Below are 13,593 nucleotides of genomic sequence, written 5' to 3'. Positions count from 1 at the left end.
CAAGGGAACCTTTACCTTTATAAAGGTAAAAGCCCTCACCTGGATAGCCCAGGCTAACCTGATCTGGTCAGATTTCAGAAGCTGAGCAGGGTCGACCCTGGTCAGTATTTGGGTGGGAAACCACCAAGGAATACCAGGGTTGCACAGAGTCAGCATTGCTACTGTGCCTGCCCAGGTGATTAAGCAAACAAGCCTCTTAGGACTTGATACTGAGAGAGTGTTTTCAGGTGCAGAATACAGAACATTCCCAAGTATCTGGTCCAGAGTCTGAGCATTTATATATTATCTTTCAGCTTGGCAAGTAGTCTCCAAAGTGACCCACAATAAGAGAAGACCGTAAGATATTTTAAAGGGATAAGGAAGGCCGAGTGCTGAAGAATAGATTCTTTTGAACTATGGTGCTGGAGAAGACTCTTGAGAGTCCTTTGGACTGCAAGAAGATCAAATGAGCCAATCAACTATGGTGCTGGAGGAGACTCTTGAGAGTCCCTTGGACTGCAAGAAGATCAAATCAGTCAATCCTAAAAGAAATCAACCCTGACTGTTCCCTGGAAGGCCAGATAATGAAACTGAAGCTCAAATACTTTGGCCACCAAATGAGAAGGGAGCCCTCACTGGAGAAGACCCTGATGCTGGGAAAGATTGAAGGTCAAAGAAGACGGGGACGGCAAAGGATGAGATGGTTAGACAGTGTCATAGATGCAACGAACATGAAATTGAGCCAACTTCAGAGGACGGCGGAAGACAGGAAGGCCTGGCGATATCTGGTCCATGGGGTCGCAAAGAGTAGGACTCGACTGTGCGACTGGACCACAACAAAAGGCCACTGTGAAGATGTCCGGTGGTGTCCAGTGTCCTCTCCTTGAGCCTCTTTTGACAACTAAAAATACTACAGAGGCTGTGAGGGAAACAGGCCCCCCCCCTCCAGCATGTTACCTAGCAACAATGGCCAGCTATCGCCAGAAGTTTTTGCTCCAAGGGCGTGAGGCTCCCCCAGAAGGAAAGTGTGCAGAGGATAAACTGGGTCTGGGAGCCAGAGGCACAGGGGAACAGCTTGCACTCCAGTCCTTGTAACGTTTACGACAAATTTGTTAAGTCACATTTATTTCCCCCCGTACAGCAGATAGATGACTGAGGCCAAGAGGGACTGTCTTGCGTAAGGCCACCTTACATACTTGTGGCAGAGGCAAAAAAAAAAAAATTCAGGCCAGGGGCTTCCTGACTTGCAGGATATTGCAACATTCCCAGGCACACTTTAGCGGCTTTGACAATTTACTTCTCTGGCTTTTTGTCCGGGGGAGGGGGGGTTGCTTTTTCAACACCTGCATTATTGCTTTTAAGCATTTTCATTGTTTTGCACACTGTCAGATCACAACAGAAAAGCAGCATAGGTACAACTGCAAACAAAAAAAAGTTGACGGTACAAACACATGGAAAACATGATGCAGGAAAGAGCAATTATTTAACAGAGGGAGAGGGTGGCTGGGAGACCATACAGAAGAGCCAAAGGCACCGGGAGTTTATAAAGACAGATTAGAAGACCCAGGTTCAAATCTCCCCACCACTATGGAAGCTTGCTAGATGACTTTAGGCCAGTCTTTCTCTCATAGGGTTGTTGTTGTGGTGAGAACAGGCAGGAAGAACAATGTGGTGAGAAGAGGCAGAAAGAACATAGCCCTATATGGCCTAGGGCCTGCCTACCTGAAGGACCGCCTTTCCTCACATGTTCCCCAGAGACAGCACTGAGGTCAGGGTCGCAAAATCGCCTGATTCTCCCTGGTCCGAAAGATGCCAGATTGGCCGCTACCACAGCTAGGGCCTTTTCAGTGGCGGCTCCACACTGGTGGAATGAGCTCCCGGAAGACATCAGGGCCCTGCAGAACCTCTTACAGTTCCGCAGGGCCTGTAAAATGGAGCTCTTCCACCAGGCCTTCGACTAGGAGCCGCCACTAACAACATCAACAACACTAACTGAATTGATAAGGCCCTTTATGCTAACACCAACAGCTGGCTAAGCCGGATACTGACGGGGGGCCATTCTCTGGGGCATCTGGGGACGCTACCACTGCCAGCACTTTTACTCTGTTTTGCACTACGATCTGGTACATTTTGTACTTTATGAGGTTGTCCTGTATAAGCACTTATGTTTTAATATATTTTTAGCCTTTTAACGTAAGCCGCCCTGAGCCCGCCTCGGCAGGGAGGGCGGGATAAAAATCGAATGGATAAAGAAATAAATGCTGTAAGCCACTTTGGGGGCCCACTGATAACAAAAGGAGGCCACAAGTATCTACATAAACCAAGCATATACGTGCACGCCAGGAGTCCCCTGGGGATCAAGGGAGGAGGCCTGGGGGAATAACTTGGCCCAGAGGCCCTAAAGACCACCCCCCATAAGAGCCATACAATCAGGGTTGCCAACCTCCAGGTGTGGCCTGGAGATCTCCCAGAATTGCAACTGATATCCAGACTGCAGAGATCGGCTCCCCTTACAGAAGAACATAAGAGACGCCAATGTTGGATCAGGCCAAAGGCCCATCCAGTCCATCACTCTGTGTCACACAGTGGCCAGAAATACCAGGTGCCATCAGGCGGTCCACCAGTGGGGCCAGGACATTAGAAGCCCTCCCACTGTTGACCCCCCCCAAGCACCATCACTTGCCCCAGAGTCCCTATCTATACCTTTTGGCTAATAGCCACTGAGGGACCTCTGCTCCATATGCTTATCTAATTCCCTTTTGAAGCCGTCCATGCTTGTAGCACCCACCACTTCCTGTGGCAGTGAATTCCATGTGTGAATCACTCTTTGGGTGAAGAAGTACTTCCTTTTATCCGTTCTAACCTGACCTGCTCTTTCCCATGCATAATCTTATAAACCTCGATCATGTCACCCCTCAGTTGTCTTTTCTCCAAGCTAAAGAGCCCTAAGCGCCTTAACCTTTCCTCATAGGGAAAGTGTTCCAACCCCTTTATCATTCGAGTTGCCCTTTTCTGCACTTTTTCCAAAATACCTGCTTTGGAGGGTGGACTATGTGGCAGTAGGCTTTGTTTTGTTTTTTTAAATTATTTTTATTAAAATTTTCAAATGTGTTACAGAGCGATACAAACACTGTCAACTTGGTGAGCAGCATTAGGAACAGCATTCTAAAAAAAAAAAGCCCCAGTTTAATAATACATTTCGCTAGGCTTTGCTGGGGCCCCTCCCCTCACTCCGTCCTCCTCAGGCTCCACCCCCAAAACCTCCAGGCCTTTTCCGACCTGGAGGTGGCAACCCCTAAAGCCCAAGAGCCGCTCTGCACATGCTCAGATGGGAGGCACACACACACACACAGATATTCAAGGGGCGGGGCGTGCCTAACGGGAGCGCTGCCCTGGAAACGGGAGCGGCGCCAACGGACTCACGTTTCACCAGCTCCTCGCCGGGGAACTCCGCCGCGCAGCTGGTGATCAGGGCGCAGGGGACGGCCATGGCACCCTCCGGCAGGTCTGGGGCGGCCTACGCTTCCTCTTCCGCTCCAGGCCCCGCCTCTTCCGCTCCTTTCGGATCATACCATTTCTGAGTCGGGAAAGGGGGGGCGGCCGTTAGGCGCGCGACGCGGAGGGTTTCGGCAGCGAGGCGGCCTCAAGTCTTTCTCCAGGGGAGGCAGGCAAAGCGGAAGGAAGAGACGGGGAAGGAGCACGGCCTGGAGGAGGCTGACCTCCCGGGTCCTTCTGCCCCCCCCTCAGGTCGGCCGCGCGGGTGGTCTCGCCCAGGCCGCGCGTCCCGTTGCTAAGGCCGCGGTCACGTGGTGCGCCGCTCTCCTCCGGCCCCGCGCTCGACCAAGGGCAGGGAGGCGCAGGAGGGCAGCCATGGCCGGGCCGGGGGCCGAGATCGGGACCCTCCTCGTCCAGGTGGGTCGGCGGCGACGGCGCCCGATCCTCGGCCAGGGGGCCGCTTCTTGGCCAAACTCCCATAAGCCTTTGCGGCAGCTGCTGCTTCCCCGGTTCCCCTTTTCCTACCCAGCATTCCTTGCGTCAATTAATGAAGCCTGAAGAAGAAGCTTGGGGGGGGGGGGGGTGTGACACACTTGTGACAAGCCACCCACCTCTGTGAGTTTCGTGGTAGTAGAATGTGGATTGGAATTCAGAGCCCGCCAAGGCCAGCGCTCCAGCCACAACACCACACTCAGCCTCATGCTGCAGATGGGGTTGTGCTCAGTGCTCCCTCTAAGCCGTGGAGTCTTGTGAGCAAAAATTCCTTTGTGAGCTACTGGCATGAAAGTTGTGAGCAAGCCATTTGGCTACTGTATAAATTAGTTTGCGCTGGAGCCCTCCTTCCTGAGCGAAGACAAAACTGTGAGCTGGAGGCTACAAAACTGTGAGCTAGCTCACACAAACTCAGCTTAGAGGGACCACTGTACAAAGGATATCCCTCCCCGTATTGAACCAGGGTGTGGGAGGAAAGCCTTGGGTAGAACTTTTCTCCTCGGCATCCTCATTTTCTCTACAGGGAGATGTTTTCCAGCCTTGTGACCCGGTGTGCAGTTTGAAATGCTACACATTTCCTGCCTCAGTAAAAAGTGGGTCTCTCTCTTGGCCTCTCCACCTTGAAGGAAGGGTGAGATAAAACACAGTCGATAAATCTTTAGGCCTCTTCTTAGCTGTCTTCTGGTTTTTGGCTCTGATGTCGTTCCCGTGCGACTTTCCAGTTAGCCCCTTTTCCATTGTACATAGAATCATAGAATCACACAGAGTTGGAAGGGGCCAGACAGGGCATCTACTCCAACCCCCTGCTCAATGCAGGATCAGCCTAGAGCAGGAGTGGCAAACTTGTTTAATGTAACAGTCACACAGAATAAATGTCAGATGTTTGAGAGCCACAAGACACGAACAAAGATCACACACGTTTTTATTGGAAAATATGCAAACCTGCTTTTTATTGACATAAGAACATAAGAGATGCCAATGTTGGATCAGGCCAAAGGCCCATCCAGTCCAACACTCTGAGTCACACAGTGGCCAGAAATACCAGGGGCCATCAGGAGGTCCACCAGTGGGGCCAGGACATTAGAAGCCCTCCCACTGTTGACCCCCCCCCCCCAAGCACCAAGATGACAGAGCATCACTTGCCCCAGAGTCCCTATCTATACCTTGTGGCTCATAGCCACTGATGGACCTCTGCTCCATATGCCTATCTAATTCCCTTTTGAAGCCGTCCATGCTTGTAGCACCCACCACTTCCTGTGGCAGTGAATTCCAAGTGTTAATCACTCTTTAGGTGAAGCAGGACTTCCTTTTATCCATTCTAACCCGACCGCTCAGCAATTTCATGGAGCGCCCACGAGTTCTTGTATTGTGAGAAAGGGAGAAAAGTACCTCTTTCTCTACCTGCTCTTTCCCATGCATAATCTTATAAACCTCAATCATGTCACCCCTCAGTCATCATTTCTCCAAGCTAAAGAGCCCTAAGCGCCTTAACCTTTCCTCATAGGGAAAGTGTTCCAACCCTTTTATCATTTGAGTTGCCCTTTTCTGCACTTTTCGCATTGTAGGCTTCATAAAGGGTTTCTGTTTCAGCTTTGAGGCAGCTCTGTGATCGCTCAGATTTTAAAGTATTTCCTCTTTATTTGCACATTCCTATCTAAGCACCATGGGGCTGCGGTGGCTCAGAGGTTAAGACGCTGAGCTGCAGACCGGAAAGGGGTGGGGGGCTAATTCCTATTAAGCCATCCAACCGTGTTCTGGGGAAATTGTGCTAACTCCTTTGGTAGCACAATCTGATAGGGGACATGCCGCTCTGAATAGGAACACGCTGTCATCTGAGCTCGCATGAAGATGCTTCCTACTGAATCAGACCCTCGGTCCATCAAGGTCAGTGTTGTCTACTCAGACTGGCAGCAACTCTCCAGGGCTTCAGGTGGAGGTCTTTCACATCACCTGGTTCTTTTAACTGGTAATGCAGGGGAATTAAGAAGAGAAGAAGAGTTTGCATTTATACCCCGCCCTTCACTACCCAAAGCCGGTTCTCCCAGATTAGAGTCCGTGCACTTAACCACTACACCAAACTGGCTCTCAACCTTTGACCTTCTACCTCTAAAGCAGAGGCTCTTCCACTGAGCCACAACCCCTCTTTCTGGCTCTCCAGGATCTCAGGTGGAGGTCTTTCACAATTTACCTGATTCTTTTAACTGGAGATGCCCAGTGGAGGATGAGCTTACCGGTTTCCTGATGGGGACAGATTGTTGGGCGCTCAGGGCAAGTTGTGGAAGTAGTGACAGACTTCACGTTCCTGGGATCCCAGATCACCGCAGACTGTGACAGCAGTCATGAAATTAAAAGACGCCTGCTCCTTGGGAGGAAAGCAATGGCGAACCTAAACAGCATGATAAAAAGTAGAGACATCACCCTGCCAACAAAAGTCCGCATGGTCAAAGCAATGGTATTCCCAGTAGTCATGTATGGCTGTGAGAGTTGGACTATAAGGAAGGCCGAGCGCTGAAGAATAGATTCTTTTGAACTATGGTGCTGGAGAAGACTCTTGAGAGTCCCTTGGACTGCAAGGAGATCAAATCAGTCCATCCTAAAAGAAATCAACCCTGACTGTTCCCTGGAAGGCCAGATAATGAAACTGAAGCTCAACTACTTTGGCCACCAAATGAGAAGGGAGCACTCACTGGAGAAGACCCTGATGCTGGGAAAGATTGAAGGTCAAAGAAGACGGGGACGGCAAAGGATGAGATGGTTAGACCGTGTCATCGATGCAACGGACATGACATTGAGCCAACTTCAGAGGACGGCGGAAGACAGGAAGGCCTGGCAGGAGCTGGTCCATGGGGTCGCGAAGAGTCAGACTCGACTGTGCGACTGAACAACAACAACAGGGCATTAATGTGCCGCCCCCAAAGCGGCACTGGCTCCTCTGGCTTCTGGATGTAATTCAAAGTGTTGGTGTTCACCTCGACAGCTGGTGTTTCTGTGGGTGTCTCATCAGCCAGATGTGGCACAGTACACATGAAGCTGCCTTATACTGGATCGGACCACTGGTCCAGCAAGGTCAGTAGGGTCTCCTCAGACTGGCAGTGGCTGTCCAGGGTCTCAGGCAAGAGAGCCAGTTTGGTGTCGTGGTTAAGTGCGCGGACTCTAATCTGAGAGAACCAGGTTTGATTCCCCACTCCTCCACTGGCACCTGGCTGGATGAACTATCAGCCATAGTTCTGACAAGAGCTGTTCTTGAAAGAAGAGCAGTTTCTGTCAGAGCTGTCTCAGCCCCAACTACCTCCCAGGGTGTCTGTTGTGGGGAGGGGAAGGGAAAGGAGTTTGTAAGCCGCTCTGAGACACCTTTGGGTAGTGAAGGGCGGGGTATAAATCCAATCTCTTCTCACTGGTCTGATCCAGCAGGGCTCGTCTTAGGTTTTTATCCGGGCACAGGGCTCTTCTGATGTTATTATCAGTGGAAGGACTCGGCCTCTATGCCCTGTTGTTGACCATCCAGAGGAACTGGTTGGCCACTGTGTGAGACAGGATGCTGGACTGGATGGACCTTCACTGGTCTGATCCAGCAGAGCTCTTCTTAGGTTCTTATCAGGGGAAGGCCTCGGCCTCTCTGCCCTGTTGTTGGCCCTCCAGAGGAACTGGCTGGCCCCTGTGGGAGACGGGATGCTGGACTAGATGGACCCTCACTGGTCTGACCCAGCAGGGCTCTTCCGCTGTTCTCATGCTCTGAATGCTGATGTTGTTTGCTTTTTAATGCTACAAGGCCCCCGAGCCTTGGGTCCTGTGTCCTTTAGGGACCCCCTTCTTCCTCTGCTTTGTTGCCTTCTCCAAGGTCTACTTAGAATAACTTGTCATTGTAATACAGTATCCCTCTTTTGAAAACAGTCTGCCTCCTTCCTGAGACTCAGCGTGGATTGTGTTGTGTGTCAAGTGCCGTCAGGTCGTCTCTGACCAATGGCCACCCTCGGGACCAACGTTCTCCGAAATACCTTGTCGTTAACAACCTTGCTTAGGTCTCGCAAGCGAAGAGCAGTGGCTTCCTCTATTGAGTCAGCCCATCTCCTGTAGGGTCTTCCTCTGCTCCTGCTGCCTTCCACTTTTCCCAGCATTATTGTCTTTCCCAGTGACTCTTGACTGCTCATAACGTGACTAAAGTACGATAGCCTCGGTTTAGTCGTTTTAGCATCCAGGGAGAGTTTAGCCTTGATGTCATCTAGAATCAACTTATTTGTCTTCCTGGTGGACACAATATCCATCCAGATGGATCACATCATTAAAAAAAAGCTGCTGGATCAGACCAGTGAGGGTCCATCTAGTCCAGCATCCCGTCTCACCCAGTGGCCAACCAGTTCCTCTGGAGGGCCAACAACAGGGCACAGAGGCCGAGGCCTTCCTGATAAGAACCGAGGAAAAGCCCTGCTGAATCGGACCAGTAAGGGTCCATCTAGTCCACCATCCCGTCTCACCCAGCGGCCAACCAGTTCCTCTGGAGGGCCAACAACAGGGCACAGAGGCCGAGGCCTTCCTGATAAGAACCTAGGAAAAGTCCTGCTGGATCAGAACACTGAGGGTCCATCTAGTCCAGCATCCCGTCTAACCCAGCGGCCAAACAGTTCCTCTGGAGGGCCAACAACAGGGCAGAGAAGCCGAGGCCTTCCTGATAAGAACCTAGGAAAAGCCCTGCTGGATCAGACCAGTGAGGGTCCATCTAGTCCAGCATCCCGTCTAACCCAGCGGCCAAACAGTTCCTCTGGAGGGCCAACAACAGGGCAGAGAAGCCGAGGCCTTCCTGATAAGAACCTAGGAAAAGCCCTGCTGGATCAGACCAGTGAGAAGAGATTGGATTTATACCCCGCCCTTCACTACCCAAAGGTGTCTCAGAGCGGCTTACAAACTCCTTTCCCTTCCCCTTTCTAGTCCAGCATCCCGTCTCACCCAGCGGTGAGGGTCCTAATAAGCAACCTAGTAGGACTAGAATTACAGAAATTAGAAACAGGGCCGAAAACTCTCAGACATACAAAGTCAAGCAATGCTGAAAATGGAATCTCCAAATAGGATTGTCAGGTCTTGTCGACGTGCCGGCAGTGCGTGGGAGGGAGCCTTCTGGGAGTGGGGCCAACGCAGTGTGTTCACCCGAAAGCGATGTGATCTCGTTGGGTATATCACACAGTGACACTCTTGTTTGAGGGTAAAACACTATGGTAAAATTGCCCTCAAACCATAGAGTTTTGGCCAAAAACTAGAGCGTTGCTGCACGATGTCCCCAGGGCGATGATGTCACTTCCAGGTGATGTCATCGCAGCAGGGACATCGCCTACTGATGTCGCTGTTCGGGGGTGGGGTTTTCCCCACCAGCCAGCCAGAAGCCCCCCAAACCAGGGGATTCCCCGCCCGGACTGGGGGAATGGCAACCATATCTCAAAAGCAGAAGCAATGCAATAAAAACAGGCCAAGGCGTACGATTAATAGATAATATATAATATACACAGTGGCATATACAATCCCACTCACATGTGCTTTCCTGAACCATTCCATTATATTACTTTACTTTTAGCCTTATAGAAATGCTCTCCTGGAACAACTCCGTTTTACGTAGTGTGCGTACACACGAAAGCTTATACCCGGAATTAAACTTTGTCGGTCTTAAAGGTGCCGCTGGACCCAAACTTCGTTCTGTAGTTCTCAGATGTTCTTTCTTGACAGAGTTTAAAAAGACATTCTGGGTGCGTTCAGACGGGGCATTTGCAACGGAATAGGTGCCGATTGCAATCGGTGAACTTACCAGTGTTCACACGTAGAACATCTGCCTTCCGTCCCTAACCGTTGCAAAGCCCTTTAAACCGCTGTACTCTGCCACTACGTCCCCAAGTGGCGGTATCCTGAGTACAACGGTTGTAATCAGTTTACCCCCATCTGATCGCTCTCCCCCGGTGTCTAGCCAGTTCCGTTCGGAAGCCCGAGGCTTCCGATTTTCGCCCGCCTTTTTTTTTTTAGGTTGCCGATATGCGTTTGGGCGAAGCTTCGCCCTGGTGTTTGTTTAAAAAGAAAAGAAAAGGCACTTAGTTTAACGTTTCGGAGGAGTCCGGGACTTCAGGGAGGCCAGTTTGGGCTTTAAACTTTGAAGGTAAGTCCTTACCTTTAAACTTTAAATGTAATACGGGGTGTTTTGAGCATGCGCAAAGATCGCCATTCTGTGGATGGCTGCCTATGCGCATGCTCAAACTGAGGTCAAACAGTTTATGCCGGCTGAAACGCCCCGTCTGTCTGTTTCCTCTGTGCGGCTGCCCTGAACCTGTGGCCAAAGTCCTGAGCATCCTCCCATAATTCTGTGACGCCCTTTTTTCGTTGACTTGGCTTTTGGTGGCTGGGGTTAAACCAATTTCCATTTAATAGCATATTTTATATTTAATGGACATCTTTGTCTGTGGCTTCGACTGTGGGTTAATTACGTGGCGATCTGCCTCCAGCTCTTTGGATGGAGCCAGTTAGAAAGGTACATAAATAGAGTAAAATCGTTCCCGTTCTCCCCCACACACACACACCTCCCATTAGTGGGGAACGTTTTGCAGCCATTTCCTCTCTTAACTTTTAAAGTTCAAGCTGCTGACGTTCGGCTCGCTTTTCTCCCGTCCACGTCCCGTGAAGCCGCAGAGATGTGCTATATTTAAGATCCCCGTTTAGCTTTTCATCTGGGGTTGCGTAAATTGACTGGATGTTTGAACCGATTGTTTAGGTTCAAGAAGATCTTCAGCAGTTGAAGGAGAAGCTGCGAGCCATCAGCCAGGGCTGGGGAGCAGCGGACGTGGGAAGCCTTGAAGCTGCTATTGAAAGAACGGAGAGTGGGTTGAGGGTAAGTGAAAGAGTCACCCTTAATGCAGAGAGGGAACAGCCGCCGCTTCCGAAGTCTGCATCAGCGTTTCCTCCTGAATAGACGGGGGGCCAGACCTCCTCTCTCCATAAATTCCATTTCTAAAGAGTCAATCATCCGATCTGCTAGGCGTTATATTCTGGCATTGTGATCGCACGGGTTGGGTGATCAAAGTTTGGCAGGCTCCTTGCTTTAGACGTGGCACAGTCTTTGAGAAAACACAAAGCCGGCGACGTATCCCAACACTCCATTATCAAAGGCCAAACCGGGGCCAGCTACTTTGGCGCCATTAACTTAGCTAACTCTGACTTTGCCCTAATAGCTTTCATTGCCCCTCCCCCCCGTCTCCTGTACCTGCACAGAAACACGCTGAGAAGTATTTAACCATTGTAAACACGTCCGTGTTAACTATTTCGGCATCTGAAAGCACAGGCCTGTGCTCAAGACAGATTTCCAAATGGTAAGTGCATCCCTTTATCCATCTACTTAAAAGGTTTACTACCTGCCTTTCTCCCTTGCAGAACTCAAAGCGGCTTATAAAAATCCCAGGGAGTAATAGGGGCCGGAGCAAGCTGGAGCGGCGCTCTGGCAGCCCAGGAGCGGGCACAAATGGCAGTGGCAGCAAGCCCTGCCCCCAGCTCCCCGTCCCCAGCTCCTTCTGAGAGCCAGTTTGGTGTAGTGGTTAAGTGCGCGGACTCTAATCTGGGAGAACCGGGTTTGATTCCCCCACTCCCCCACTTGCACCTGCTGGATGACCCTGGGTAAGCCGTAGTTCTGGTAAGAGCTGTTCTTGAAAAAGAGCCGTTTCTGTCAAGAGCTCTCTCAGCCCCACCGACCTCACAGGGTGTCTGTTGTGGGGAGGGGAAGGGAGAGGAGTTTGTAAGCCACTCTGAGACACCTTTGGGTGGTGAAGGGCGTGGTATAAATCCAATCTCTTCTTCTTTTTCTTCTCTCTAGAGTCACCACAGCAGCGGTGCGATCTTTCCATTGACTCCAGAGAGAAGGGGTTTAAACTTGAACCCCCTTCTCTCTCCGGCTTCCCCACCACCACCCTGCCTTAGCAGGTTGGCTGGGGGAGGGGAGGCCTCCCCTTTTTGCTTCCCCTTCTGACACACTTCCGATGATGTCAGGGGGCATGGCATATGCTAATGAGTTATTATGTTAATTAGGTGTGCTAATGAGCTCCCGCACCTCTTTTTCTATGAAATGACCCCTGTAGAAACGCATTAACAGTCACAATTTGATTTTAATTTCCTGTGTTGCGCTGGCTGCTTTTAACAGTGGGGAAAGGTTCCCCCCTTTTTTGTATTTTGAAATAATCTTATACTTTACTTGTCGTATTAGGCCATTTAGGGAGTTCAGGGGCCTTCTGCAAACGGCAGGAAAAGAGTACAGCGGGGGTGTCAAACATGAGGCCCGGGGGCCAAAACCGGCCCATCCAGGACTCTTATGCAGCCCGTGAGCAACTGGTGCAAGGGAGGGAACAGAAGTCTGCTCGGGGAGGGGAGTGGGTGGAGTTACTCCGATTGTGGCTTCAGCGTGGCGGAACAACCTCACCTGCAGCAGTCAAGCAGCGTGAGAGCGTCTGCCTAGTGCTGCACCGCTGGAAGTCCAGTCCACCCATGTGGGTTTTTCTCTGCACCCCTCCCAGCCCATAGGGCCTTGCAGTGAGGACACACCAACTCAGAGCTTACCAGCTGCTGTCCTTTGTACAGTTTATATCTCCAGTACCTGGCATTACGTTTTATGGCACATGTGGCCCGGCCCGACAAAATGACATTTGTGTCTGATCCGGCCCTCGTATCAAATGAGTTCGACACCTCTGGAGTACAGTATCCCGAAGGCATGCCTTCTGCCTCTCCGCATCTCTCCAGCCCTCGTAACAAATGAGTTTGACATTCTACCTCTCCGCATCTTAGTGCTCTTTGATTTCTTTACGTAAGACACCAGCAATCTCTCGTGATCTTTTATTTATATATTTGTTTATGTTATTCATAGTCCATCTTTCTCACTGAGACTAGAGGCATATTATGTGGGGTTGAGTTAGCACAGTCTATAGAATCGGACATCCCATAAGCAATGCAATGGGATTAGGCCTGCAGAAATTGGAAAATAGCAGAAACAAAGCATAAGCATTAATACGACAAGTTAAATGATACAGAAATTACATTTCCAGGTAGGATAGCAGGATCATACTTACAGTAACAGGCAGGACATACTGTACATGGTGGTGTAGGCCACCGTCCCTTTCCATTTTGTTGTAGTGGTTAGGAGTACAGACTCTAATCTGGGAGAACTGGGTTTGATTCCCTGCTCCTCCACATGCAGCTGCTGGTGTGACCGTGGGTCAGTCACAAGTTCTCTCGGAGCTGTTCTCTCACGAGCAGTTCTCGATAGAGCTCTCTTCTCTCAGCCCCACCGACCTCACAGGGTGTCTGTTGTGGGGAGGGGAAGGGAAAGGAGATTTTTAAGCCACTCCGAGACTACTTTGGTTAGTGAAGGGCGGGGTATAAATCCAATCTTCTTCTCTGGGGGACCCTCAGTCAGTTCCATCCCTCCCTGGTGTAAAGCTGGAGCCAAGCGAAATCCTGCAGTTTTACCTTTTCTTCATCTCTCTGTCTCTCTCATTCAGGGGAATCCCTGTGGAGGCATCGCAGAAAGACATCGTTTTCCCCGAGATGTCGGCCGTTTCCGTTCCGCGTGGCATCTCCTCCCCACCCGCGTCTCCACGTTCAAAGGTCCGCCCCGTTGTC

General features: G+C 50.7%; 2 protein-coding genes across 2 annotated transcripts in view; one reads left to right on the top strand and one right to left on the bottom strand.

Moving 5' to 3' along the window:
• AAGAB (alpha- and gamma-adaptin binding protein) overlaps positions 1-3,851 on the bottom strand; it is a gene marked incomplete at its 3' end in the record, with an annotated part of 19,084 nt that extends 15,233 nt beyond the window's left edge. The window contains exons 1-2 of the mRNA XM_015414597.1: positions 3,750-3,851; positions 3,403-3,496 (exon numbers count right to left, since the gene is read on the bottom strand). Coding sequence (XP_015270083.1) covers positions 3,403-3,496; positions 3,750-3,851 — 196 coding nt within the window. The remainder of the gene's footprint in view (positions 1-3,402; positions 3,497-3,749) is intronic.
• The window catches only part of IQCH (IQ motif containing H), a 129,100-nt gene continuing 119,356 nt past the window's right edge, over positions 3,850-13,593 (top strand). The window contains exons 1-4 of the mRNA XM_015414596.1: positions 3,850-3,891; positions 10,706-10,822; positions 11,203-11,300; positions 13,473-13,578. Of these exons, the coding sequence (XP_015270082.1) occupies positions 3,850-3,891; positions 10,706-10,822; positions 11,203-11,300; positions 13,473-13,578 (363 nt within the window). The remainder of the gene's footprint in view (positions 3,892-10,705; positions 10,823-11,202; positions 11,301-13,472; positions 13,579-13,593) is intronic.

This window comes from Gekko japonicus, unplaced genomic scaffold, assembly GCF_001447785.1.
Source record: "Gekko japonicus isolate JY-2015 unplaced genomic scaffold, Gekko_japonicus_V1.1 scaffold698, whole genome shotgun sequence".
In the NCBI taxonomy this organism is placed as follows: domain Eukaryota; kingdom Metazoa; phylum Chordata; class Lepidosauria; order Squamata; family Gekkonidae; genus Gekko; species Gekko japonicus.
The sequence above is the reverse complement of the archived record's forward strand: the minus strand, read 5'-3'. Positions and strand labels throughout refer to the sequence as shown.